General features: G+C 36.1%; 1 protein-coding gene across 3 annotated transcripts in view; it reads right to left on the reverse strand.

Annotated features, from left to right (window-relative positions):
* Window positions 1-13054, reverse strand: part of LOC126297651 (proto-oncogene tyrosine-protein kinase ROS) — a 514014-nt gene that overhangs the window by 219630 nt on the left and 281330 nt on the right. For all 3 annotated transcript variants that reach the window (XM_049988732.1, XM_049988734.1, XM_049988733.1), the window contains exons 3-4: window positions 5003-5062; window positions 167-257 (exon numbers count right to left, since the gene is read on the reverse strand). In XM_049988732.1, coding sequence (XP_049844689.1) covers window positions 167-257; window positions 5003-5062 — 151 coding nt within the window. The remainder of the gene's footprint in view (window positions 1-166; window positions 258-5002; window positions 5063-13054) is intronic.

Below are 13054 nucleotides of genomic sequence, written 5' to 3' on the forward strand. Positions count from 1 at the left end.
GTGAAATAACACAGATTGCAATAAAAACAGTAACTCTATTTATAAAAAGCATTATACTGATCAGTGAAATGAAAAATATAAGAAAAAGGTTACAGGTGAATGGTTCATGATAAGCACTTTACTGTTAAGTTAATTCAGGAAATAATTGCCTCATAACAGTACTTACCTTTTAATAACTGAAAATAGCGACTAAGCGCATCATTGCAGCCAATGAAACAGTAAAGCTGCTTTGGTGGCAACAAGGTCTGAGTGCCATTCTACAACAAAGAATAGTGTGACACAATTAATTTCATTTGCATAAGTTTTGAAAATCAGTATTACCAATATCATACAACTGGGAGGACTAAAGGTGCAGTACAACATGCACAGGAAACTTTATCAACATGAACGACATTACTGGTGTACGTGGAACTATACTCAATGTTGACAGAGAAATTACGAAATGAGTCATTGGTCACTTGGAATCACTTCGACAAGCAAAGTTAACAGTCTAACAGTTTTCGGAAGAATCAAATATAATACTTCAAAATAATTTGTGGATGATAGTTTAATGATTGCTATTTCACACCATTAAATAAGAACAGCCCAGAAAGGTGATTTTCAGGTATAATGAAATTATCTTATCTTCCTCTATAACTTCCAAATGAATGAAAAATAATCATTTCATTTCAAACTCTACAATCAGAAAGTGTCTTTTTTAACCTGCTACAGCCGAAGTAGAGCAGATTACTAGAAGTAAAATAGCAATCTCAAAATTAGATTTATGTACATTAGTGTCCCACAGTCTAGTGCTAGAAAATAAATGAAAATTTACATAGTTGTGTCATTAATTATCATGCCAAGGGTCTCAGTCTTGCCCTTTATCACACCCATAAGTCTTTCCAAAAAATATTTATCTGCTGAGTCAAGGCATAATTCTGTGCCAACAGTTCAACAAGTTTCTTATTCATTATTCAACTTCAGGTGAGGCGTTAGGTTTATATCCAGTTTGTGTCTTTACAGATGCTGGATGCTCGCTCCTCCTCCTTGTCTGCAGTGACTGGGCCAACCGTGCACCTCTGGAAGGGGTTTCACAGATGGTGGTAGTAGGGATCTGCAGATAGATGATAGTTTAATGCATGCTATTTCACTCCATGAAATAAAAACAGCCCGGAAAGGGGATTTTCAGTTATAATGAAATTATCTTCCTCTATAAATTCAAAATGAATGAAAAATAATCATTTCATATCAAACTCTACAATCAGAAAGTGTCTTTTTAACCTGCTACCAGCAGAAGTAGAGCAGATTACCCCCGGTGTGTTATAGGGTCCTGGCATCGCATCCTGGTGTTGCCTGTCCGTTCTTTCCCCTGTCTTTGCTGCTTTCACATCAGAACACTCTTGATGTATTCTTTCTAGCACTACATATCATGCAGAGTGCGGATGGAAAGCACTATCCTGGTTGAGAAGATCATCATAGACCTGTATCACCTCTGCCACATTTGATGATCGAGTGACAGAAATTATTCGTCCAGCACAACACCGCTGTTGTCTGTTCAAAATAAAACATATGACCTTCATTGAGGCTGTGCTCTACCACTGCAGATTTGCCCATTTGTCCAAGGCGCATTCTCTGTGAAATACACCATTGCTTCTGGCCAATATACTGCTTGTCACATCCACAACTAATGCTGGAGACTCCAGGTGTCTTTAGTCCTAGTTTCTCTTCCATTGAGCCAAGCATATTTTTGATTTTAGCCAATGAGTGGAAAATGGTTTTAATGCTGTTCTTCTCCAATATCCTGGAAATCTATGGCATGGGCAGGCCAACATACGGAAGGAACTCGGGCAATTTATGTCTTCTTCTGTATCATCTTCTTTCTTCTTCTCACTCGGTTGGAGGGTGTCTCTTACCTGTGCTTCCAAGTAGCTGTTCTTGTGAAGATTTCCCTCAGATGCTAAAACTTGGTGGGTAGACTCTCCTTGTCACATATGTCTCATGCTCTGAGCATCAGGGTGGTGAGCATAGATTTGCACTATGCTGGATGGTGGCAGCTACTGGCATTTAGGTACAGGTTTACGTGTGTCTTTCTTTTCTATAGACAGAATGTCCCAGTGTGCCATCAGTTTCATTCATTATCAGCATATAGAGGAAATGCAGGCATCTATTTTCTTCTACCTCCATGGTGAACTATATATTAAGGTGGTCAAGAAATTGCTTTAGGTTTTCTTATCCCTGCCAGCACAGCACGAATGTGTCATTCACATATCGGCAGAATGTCTTTGGCTTCAAACACACCATTCTGATAACCATTCCATCAAAGTGTTCCATGTACGGGATTTTGATGCCTGGTGCAAGATGGATCCCATAGCGACTCCATGTAACTGCTGCTAGAACTTTCCAGCACACTGGAAGTTTGTGGTAGTGAACACATGGCAGAATAGTTCCACAGTGTCTTCATCAAAGTGGCTCCCTAAAATGTCAAGGAATCCTTCAGCAGTACTTGTATGAAGAGAGACGTGACATCAAAACTGACCAGGAGATTACCCTTGTCCAGATGTATCCCCTAATGTACCTTTACAAACCCAGCTGAGTTTCTGACAAGATGTGTTCAGTGACCCCCAAGAGGATTTAGTGACTGCACCAAGTGTTTAGCTATTTCATACGTTGGTGAATTTATCATGTCCACACTGGACATATTGGAGCTTCCTTCTTGCATTATTTTGGGACACTATATTTGCACAGTGGTATAAGTGCTCTAGGGTACAGTCTTCAGAGCATACCTTTGTCCATACCTGAGTTGTTTAGGAGTGAGATGATGTTCCTATTCATGGTTGGTGTATGATCCTTATGTACTGGTTTGTGAGCTGAATCTTGTAACAGCATCTCAATCTTATGTCAGTAATTGACTGATCATAGCGGCACTATTGCACTGCCTTTGTCAGCTTCCTATGACTACTGTGCATAATAAACAGCTTCTTACTTATGGAGACATTAGATTCTGGGCTGTTAATTGGAGGCCCAGTGGAGTCTGCATGAGTGCAAGACAATTAATCATAGAGACAAGCTCAGGTTTCTAAAGTGTGGAGAAACCACATCAGATAGATCAGTGTCATAACACTAAATTGAATATGTGATGATAGTGAAACACTCAAGGAGACAGGATGATTAGATTTATATGATTTAGATTCAGGTACTTGGCAAGAGTACTTGATCCTGAACAGGTGTTGGTGATGTGAGGCCAGTAGACTCCTGTGGAAAATTTTAATACCACCCCTTCATCAGCACTGATTGCACAGTGAAGGCAATATTATCTGGCAAACTCAGTAAGTAAAGATATCATGGAACAGTGCTTAAATTCCATAGTGGATCGCCATACTATAATATAAAACGCATGTGTCTAAAGCACTGTTTTTAAATTTGGATGCTGGAACTGTATTGCCAGTGATCTGCAAACCATATCATCTTCATCTATTGGTTACTAAAAAGTGCAATAATTGAAATATTCATGTGAATTTACATTTTTGTGCCTGTTTATTTAATGTGAAATCTTGATGAGTGTGAAAGATACACATTGATTCTTTTTCTGTACATGCAAAAGATATGAAAAAAGTTGAAATTCATAAATGGAAAAGTGAATTTAATGGAGAAAATATTATGAGAGGCAGAATGGAACAAAAATGGGTTAGAACATTTAAAGACGCCCATTATATGATGAAGTGTGAAGTGGCTGACCATTTGTCATAACTGAATTTTTGGTAGTGGAAGTTTACGCAAAAGTTTAATAAAACACATACTTCATCATTTCATCCTTACGTACTAAGTTTCCTTAACTTTCAAGAAATGTTCTTTATGAAAATCTTACAGACCACTGAAAATACCAGGAACTGTGATCACAAGGGGTACTTAAAATGCTGACAGTAGTGCACAAAACCAATTGAGCATCCAGTGCTCTCAATTTCCATGAGCAGTATAGTAAGACACGTGTAGCTCACGCTGCACCAGAATTGACAAATCAATACAAGGAACTGATCACCACCAAAGAAAGTGAAGTCCAAGCAGACAATCTCAAGCAAAAATAAATAAATAAATAAAAAATGCAATGTTTTTTTGGATAAGTAGGGTGAATTGCTTTTGTATCAAATACAAAATTTTGGTTTTTGGTAACAGACATAGCAGTAATATAGCCTAAGGTGCAGATTATTTAAAAAAACCTGATTGATCACTAGTGAGTTTGCACAGGTTAATCTGTAGCATAGACCACGCTCTAGGTTAGGTTGGAAAGTGACAGTTTGGTGGTCGGTTGGTGAGTGGAACGAACATGAACAGAAAGTCTTAGTTGTGCTGACAGACTAATCTGTAGTGTAACCCCAAGTCTACAATTGGTTGGAAGGTGACAGTTTTATTTACAGGGAGTAAACAGATTTTTGTTCTGCAGAGAACAGAGATATGTTTCCAAAACAGTAGTATTTACTCATAAAAACTACTGAAAGGACTGTTAAATAGAAAGTTAAAATGCCATGAGTTCTATTATGTATACACCTCCTTACTTCACAACTGTAAACTCATTCAGAAGTGAGGCTAAAGGACCACCTTCATAAAATTTTAGATACTCCACTCTAACATATTTGTTTTCATGAATACTAGTAATCTTTTTTCTGTGTCTCTGCTGTTCATCAACCAAAGTTGTTGAGGTTACAAATTCTGATGGAAAAAATTTCCACAACCAATACTTGTTTGGAAGTTGTAAGAGACATAGTGGCATAAAGTTCATAATCATCAATGTGTGTGCGAATATAATAGATTAAATTTCAAACCTCTCCACAGGATCTTGCAGGTCCCTGAGAATGGGAATAAAGATTCAGGTTTGGACCACTGACTAAGTATATTCAGCAATCACTGATTGATTACACCTAGTATTAAGACAAATAGTTTAAATGCTGACATATAAATAGTCATGTGATTTTATTATTCTTACTTACGCAGGTCACATTATTAAGCCAAGAACTAATGTGTTACTCACACAAATGGTCTGACAGGATGATTCGAGAGCCTGTTGCCATGATGAGCATCCTCTTGAACACTGAAAGATACAAGATCAACTTGACTAAATTCCTGAAGCATTCTGAAAGCCATACTGCACGTCCTCTAAAATTCAATACACATATATCATATAATCTGTCCATAACACTAGCTATAAACACTAAAATACATTACTAATAGCTTTTTTAGCTTACTGATCATCACACATTGCACACAAGTTTAACAGGAAATACATATCATTGTGTCATTTTGTGACACTGTTAGAACTGAAATGAACAAGAAGCAATCAGTGTGTTACTAAATAAGATTATGGGCTGGAACTAAATATGAAACTATACTACAGGAAAACAAGAGTGTGAATTTAATTTGCAAAATAAGTGTATAATACAGAGCATTACAGTGTCCACTGCATTTTCAAGACTGCTACAGGTACTGTAGAAGATCGGCTATGTAAGAAATGCATGAAAACAGTGAAAACTGGTTTTACTTGTAATCAATGCAATAAAAAGTTCCATTTCCAATGCTGAAAATTGGATCCTTCAGTAAGGAAGGACAAAAAACAGGCACTGGACTGGAAGAGTAGCATGTACACTTCATCAGTTATTCCCAAGAAAGTGAAGCTAAAAGTGTTCACTCATCACAGCAGAAGTGCAGTTTACCAAAGAAAATGCACAAGCAATCAGAACAAGTAAGTCTCATCCCTCCACCTGTGTTATCTAACTATCCACTTCAAAATTTAGGAGTCAAAAAATCTGCCAGCATAGACAAAACAATACACAGCAAGACATCCAACAAAGTTCTATTTTTTCTGTGTTTGCTAAGGTTGAACCTGGTGCTACATTTAATTCTGCGATAGAAAATTTAACCATAGAAACAAACAAACTGAACAAAGATGGCTGTACTTTGATCATAAAAGGTGCAAGTTACATATACAGAAATTAAGGCAAATCAGCACTGCAAAGTAACAAAATGTTATTGCCACAGTTTTACCACACCAATGTTGTCAAAACTAGCTTATCAGTATGGTGCAACCTCTCAGAGTGGCCTTGTGAAAATATTCGGCTATGTACACTTAGTAGATATCAGCAAACTCAATGAGGATGAACACACACAGCACACACTTCACATGAACATGAAAGGCATAATAAGGTTAGTGGACAAAATAAATGGTCGCTGCGCCCTATTCAGCAAGAGGAAGGAACCAATTGCCATATGTTATAATCATGAAGCTTTTTCAGAGAAAAGAAACATTACAGCAGTGTTTCATCAACAACAACTACAATGAATGATAAAGTCATCTGCAACTTTATATTCCTCTGTTTTAGAAGAAAATAATGTAGAGCTAGAACCAACAAGTAGACTAAGTGATCCTGAGAATTCTAATGTAGACTTATTAACAACAGCTTTCTATGAAAAAAGACTTATGTTCCTTCATGTAAATGTACAGTCATTAAAAAATAAACTTCTGGAACTAAAATAGTGGCTGGAAAAATTCAACTGCAGCATTCATATGATAAATGAAAACTGGTTATCAGATACAGAATTAGAGTTAAGTGTATCAAATGGTTATGAATTAGTTACAGGTTACTGCAGAACAAATGTGAAACATGGTGGCATGTCTAACTAAATTAACAAAACACTAAAGCTAAATTATGAAATTATGTATGTAAGTGAACTTTGTATAGAATCTATCTTTGAAGTTGCAGCAATACTGTTGCCAAGACCGGAAATTGCAGCAGTGTCTGTACATCGCCCTCCCAATCATTATGAAGATTTGTTTATAGAAAGTGTTCAGAAACTTATAGTCTTACTTTTCATGTATAAAACTTGCAGAGTTTTAATATTTGGTGACATTAATATAGACATAAGTTTAGTAGTAGAACTGTGGCAATTTACTCGATATATTAAGGTCAGTACTATATAAATGACAAGCCCATCAGACTGATTGTATGCCTGGATAACATTATCTGTAATTTTCACATGAGCAGATATCAGTTTAATACAATCAAACTAAGTATTTTTTTACGATGACGAGCTCTGGATTAGAATTCATCTGGATCATAAAACAGATACGTGTCATGAAAGAATCATCAGGTCCACAAATTAGCACATTCTGAACAAACTGAAACTGAGATTAAAATTAATAGACTGGAAAGGACTACTTACACATGATATGGATGCTAGTGAGACAATCAAAAGATTTTTTTGAATTGGTAACTGAAATCTTTGAACAAATATGTCATATACATTATAAGAAACATTACAAGCTTAATCCTCATTCCAAACCAGGAAGTTTAAAACACTGGTACAAATCACAACTAAATAGTTTAAGAATCTTGATGCTTCTGTATTGTGATAGATCACAGCACAGTACAGCATATAAGAATCAATTCAAGGTCATAAAAAGCACTACAGATCTGCAATCAAGACAGAAAAATGCAATCCAAATGACAGACATATTCTTAACTCATCAAATAAATGTAAAGCACACGGACAGTCATTAAGACTGAAATAAATTATCAAAAGAAAGATTACAGTGTCCCAGTTCCTTCCAATGCACTAAGTAAATACTTTGCCCATCCTGTATCAGAAATCAACATCAAAATGATGTGAGCAATGCAGAAGCACTACATCAGCCATTACCCACTACAGCAACTGAACGTTTTGAATGGAGTCACTTAACTTGCCAACATGTCAGTGAAGCAATAGTTAAATACAGTAATTCCCAAACAGAGAAACAATACGGCTTTTCTAATTTTATTACTAAACAAATACAAAAAAGATAATAATGTTATTAACAAAATATTAACAGTGAGAGTGTATCCATCGTGTGGTGACTGCCGACCCATTTCACTGGTACCAATTATTTATAAAATAACAGAGCACTCTTTACATTAGCAGATAAAACAATATTTTGAATATAATAACATAACCCATCCTGCACAGTATGGCTTTACATCTACCCTCCACCAGGAAAGTAGCTGACAGGATCATAACAAAATTATATGACTGCTTTGAGAATCAGTCAATAAGTTGTGCGACATGACTGGATTTAAGGAAAGCCTTTGATACTGTGTTCCATTCTATCCTAATAAGAAAGCTACAATGCTAGGATTAGGGAAGAAAGCTCTTCTCCTATTGCAGTCATACCTGTGCAATAGAAAATAGTTAGTGAGTGTAAATAACCAAAAATCAGATCCTTAACCTGTTAAAAAAAGGAGTGTCACAGAGCTCCATCCTTGGGCCCTTTCTGTTCATTACATACATAAATGACATGATGTACTGTTTGCAGATGACACCACATTAATTGATCAGAATAACAACACGGATGAGTTACAACTGAATGTAGCAATAGGAATAGATAAGTGAACCTCCTGGTTTCAAGCTAATGCATTACACATATATAGCAGCAAAACAGAAAACATTGTATTTAATCTGAATGACTCCAATAATGAAAATAAATCAGTGAAACTTCTTGGATACCATATTGATCAAAGTCTAAGCTGGGATACACATATGGATAAGTTATGCTCCAGATTCGTAAAAGTGATTTATCTGCTACATAAGCTGAGAGGCTGTGTAACTGAAACTCTGCTACTGTACTGAACTTTTCAATAAGGAGACTCACCTAGATTTAAGACTATATTTAAATGGTTAAAAAAGGCCATTAGATGCATTGTGGGACTCACACCACGAGACTCGTGTAGACACCACTTCAAGGAAACGAATATTATGACAGTACCTAGCTTATATATTTATAGTTGCCTAGTACACACCAAAGAAAACCTGAATAATTTTGACTTTCAGATGTGAATACACCATCATAACACTAGACATAGACATACAATTGACAAGCCACATGCCCGACTAGCAAAAATCTACAACAGCTATAAATATCTTAGTCTCGCATATTTTAACACACTAGGTAAAAATGCCCACTCAGTGTCCCTGAATGAATTTAAAAGTGCAATAACAAAGTGGGTAAGAAGTAAAGCCTTCTATACAGTGAAGGAATTTGAAGAATGTACATAGGTGACTTGGAGTTCTGAAATGGGAATAGGCCTATACAAAATTACAAATTGTAAAATTTTACAAAGCTACCAGTGTGGTATATTGATTCACTGTGCTGTAAGGTAATACAGAGATAAAGTTTATGATGATTATAATTACTTACATATTACATAGATACAAATATATTAGTGTGATATGCTGACTCATTATTGCATGTGTGTTAGTTCAATGCAAAAATAGTGTACTTTTCTAAAGTAGTTGTTATTTAAAAGCCTTGTTGTAACATAATTAGGTAAGGATTCAAGTAAAATCACTGTAATGTTGTAACTATAAGTGTATATAAATTGCATATGATAAGACTGATCGCATGTAAACATGTTCAGAGGTCAATAAATATTCTTTATACCAACCACAGAATTATTAACGTACTAGTCACACAGAGCACAGAAGTTACACAAGCAATGGAGATATGAGAAAGGAAAATTTCGGTGTGAAATGGAATTGATAAACACCATTTCAGTGCAATTTCAATTTGGAAAACATAAACACAACTACGTTTTTTTATTTTATTTTATTTTTTCAGTGGCAAAATCAAGGGAGATAAGACACTATACACATTATGACAAGAATGGGAAAAAGTTTGGACACAGTCTTCGTTGAAAAACCATCATGTAAATCTGATAAAGTGATAGACAATAATATGAAAAACTTAACATACTATAAATAAACCAAAATTCAAGTTTAGCCTAATTAAGTTTGAATGCAGCTGGATATCTGGTTCTTAAGAAACATTATCAGGAAATTCTTCACATAAATTCACATGGACCTTATAAATACATAAAGAGTCTGTGATATACTATCAGTCTCTAATAGACTACAGTAGTGACAAGAAGTGGGCACTTTCAAAGGAACTATTTTACAACCTCCATAATTATCTCAATGACACTGGACCAAATGGGGGAAAAAAGCATAGGCAGATGCGCAGGATACAAATTCACATACAGAATTGTTGAGGGTTATAGCCTATTACAGTACTGAAGTAAGGCATGTGCTTAGGGTGTGTGAGAAAATAATTTTATTGTGAAGCTACCGGCATATAATTTATAAAACTGATTATCGCCAATCATTACTCAGAAACTGGAACGAAATGTGAAAATATTTCATTTGCAGTGGCTTTCTGTTGCTATTTATACGGGATGTAATGTCACGTCCTACAATATTTTGTTAAACGGTTAAAGAACAACGAAGGCTAGCCCCTCTCCCTCTCCCCTAGCATCTGGAATGTGATGATAAACAATCTTTCGCTGTGAGATCCTTAAACTACGTTATGTGGGCTTGTGATAATTTAGCTGAGTTTAGGCAAAGCCAACGAATGTGACTCTGAAATAACTGCTCGTGATAACAGACTGATCTGTAGCGTACCATAATGTCTAGGCCTGTGTTTAAAGGGCTTTTCCCTATCAAAGCTAAAACTGCTAGATAAATTTTGACATCCTATAATAGATAATGTACCGTACAACTCTTCACAAGAAATTTGAAACATATAATTTGCCATATCGGTAGATAAAATGCGTAAAATAAAAGAGGGCTCCATTACGTAATTCTACCAAATAAATAAATAAAATATACATTTCAGTTTCCTTGACAATTCATCTCAATTACTTTAGCAACTTACAAACTCTCGCTCTTTGTTATTAGCCTAATTTTATCAACACAGGACACACTTTTACAGAAAAGAAAGGTCGTAAGTCGTATATTGAGTTCTCTCTCTATCACGGTTCAGGCTAGTATACATGTCATACGTCAACCACTTCAACAATATGTCGACAATCATGATGCTTTGTTGAGTATGCCAACATGGTTGACAGGATTTATTCTTTCTTCTGCAGCCAACTGATGAACAAAAAATACCCAAAATATTGCCACATTTCTACTGATGAAACCAGCCAAAATATTGCCATTTTTAGTCGGTTAATTTAAGCCACGTTCACACGCGAAACAAAAGTGTCGCCACAATTAATGACATACTGTAGTTTCATCTGTGGGCTCCAGTTTATAGTTGTGCTACTTACGAAACGCAACTTCTGTGAACAACTAGTGGCATACTGCAGTTCCAACTGTGAGCTCCCAGTAGTTAGTGGCACAACTTCAGAGGCGCAACTTCTGTCATGCCACAAAAAAATTCAGCTTGGTTGTACTTTGTTACGCTACTTTCCTTCCACCACTGATGCCTGGTGGATTTATTTTCAAACACGAACATTCTGTCGCAGCTATACTGGAATAATTGCTGCTGTTCTCCATTCAGTTTAATTGTGTTTTCATTTTATTACCGAAAAAAGTGAAAACAGATGTCAGCAGGTACACTTTCGTAGCTTCTGGAAGAACAAGAACAAAATGTATGTTTGATTTTCTGAAGCAGACTGTGTGTGTGTGTGTGTGTGTGTGTGTGTGTGTGTGTGTAAATTGTGGTTTACATGCAAGTGTGATGTGTGCTGTGATGTGATGCTGTTAAACAAGAAATTAGTTATTCAAAATGCCTACACCAACGAATACATTGGAAGAGTGGTGTGTCTGCAGATGGCATTTACACGCAAGCTGCTGGTTAGTTTAGCATATAAGACAGCATTTTCGTCTCCAATAGTTATTTATTTTAAAAAAGCGTTTGTGTCTCTTGACTTATCCCTATGTGAAATCTATTTTCAGATCCAACATTTGGGTTTTGTCTACCTTGTACTTAACCCTTGTCACATATCTTGTATCATAACCTGTACTATAACACTGATACACGCCTATATGATTTCAATTGACACCATACTGAAAGCTCTGCACCTGCATAGAACTCGTGGCATCCTGTGTGAACGTTAGCTCAAGGTGTCCCTGCAAAAACTACAATCTGTGGTGTCACGTAAGTTGCACATGTGAACTCAGCTTTAATTGTCCTAATTCTAGTCAAGTGACTTCACAGCAACAATCCTGAAAATGAAAATAGAATAGAAACTTTATTGTCACATAACATGACATATACAGTCAGATGATTGGGACATAGGTGACTCGTCAGTTTAAAGCTACTTGTAATTGTAAGTATACAGAATAATTACAGTTATTTTGTAATTTTAAGTACCACAAAATGATTTAAAATAATCATGTTGAAAATAAAGTAGCATGATAGAATAAAAATGTAACGCCAAGCACAGTTATTTGTGACAGTCGGTTAAAACTTATTCTACGCTGTGGTAATGTTTACTTGCTAGGTATTTTTTTTAAATGATGTCCAAATTCTTCTGGTTCGTAACTTTTAAATTTTTCACAGGTTTTATTTCCCAGCCTCATATCCATATAGCAAGGTGTCTTCTCCAGCTGTTCTAGCCTATGAGTTGGTAACTAATACTGATATTTGTTTCTTGTTTCATGCTTAAACAGGTTATCCTCAAAAGTTGTGGGTTTTGTTTAGAAAACTTAATTGTTTCATAGATATAGAGGCCAGGAACAGTCATAAGATCAAGGGCCTTGAACAGAGATCTGCAGGATTGTCTTTTTTCTGCACCTGCCATCGCTCTAATGATTTTTTCTGTAGCCTAAAGACTCTCTGTAAGTTTGTTTCCTCTGATCCCCCCAAAATTATGACATATCTAATCACAGATACAAGACATGCATGATATATAACTTTTTTGACCGGTGTTTCTATTATACTGCTTATAACATTCATTGCAAATATTAAGACTATTTAGACAGTGACACATGGCATCTATACAGTCTGTCCATAATAAATTCTTGTTCAGTATTACACCTCGAAATTTGTTTCAGTTTGTGGTTCAAATGGCTCTGAGCAATATGGGACATAGCATCTAAGGTCATCAGTCCCCTAGAACTTAGAACTACCAAAAACCTAACTAACCTAAGGACATCACACACGTCCATGCCTGAGGCAGGATTCGAACCTGCAACCGTAGCGGTTGCACGGTTCTAGACTGTAGCACCTAGAACCGCTCGGCCTCAGCGGCCAGCTAAGTTTGTGGTGGCA

This window comes from Schistocerca gregaria, chromosome X, assembly GCF_023897955.1.
Source record: "Schistocerca gregaria isolate iqSchGreg1 chromosome X, iqSchGreg1.2, whole genome shotgun sequence".
In the NCBI taxonomy this organism is placed as follows: Eukaryota; Metazoa; Arthropoda; class Insecta; order Orthoptera; family Acrididae; genus Schistocerca; species Schistocerca gregaria.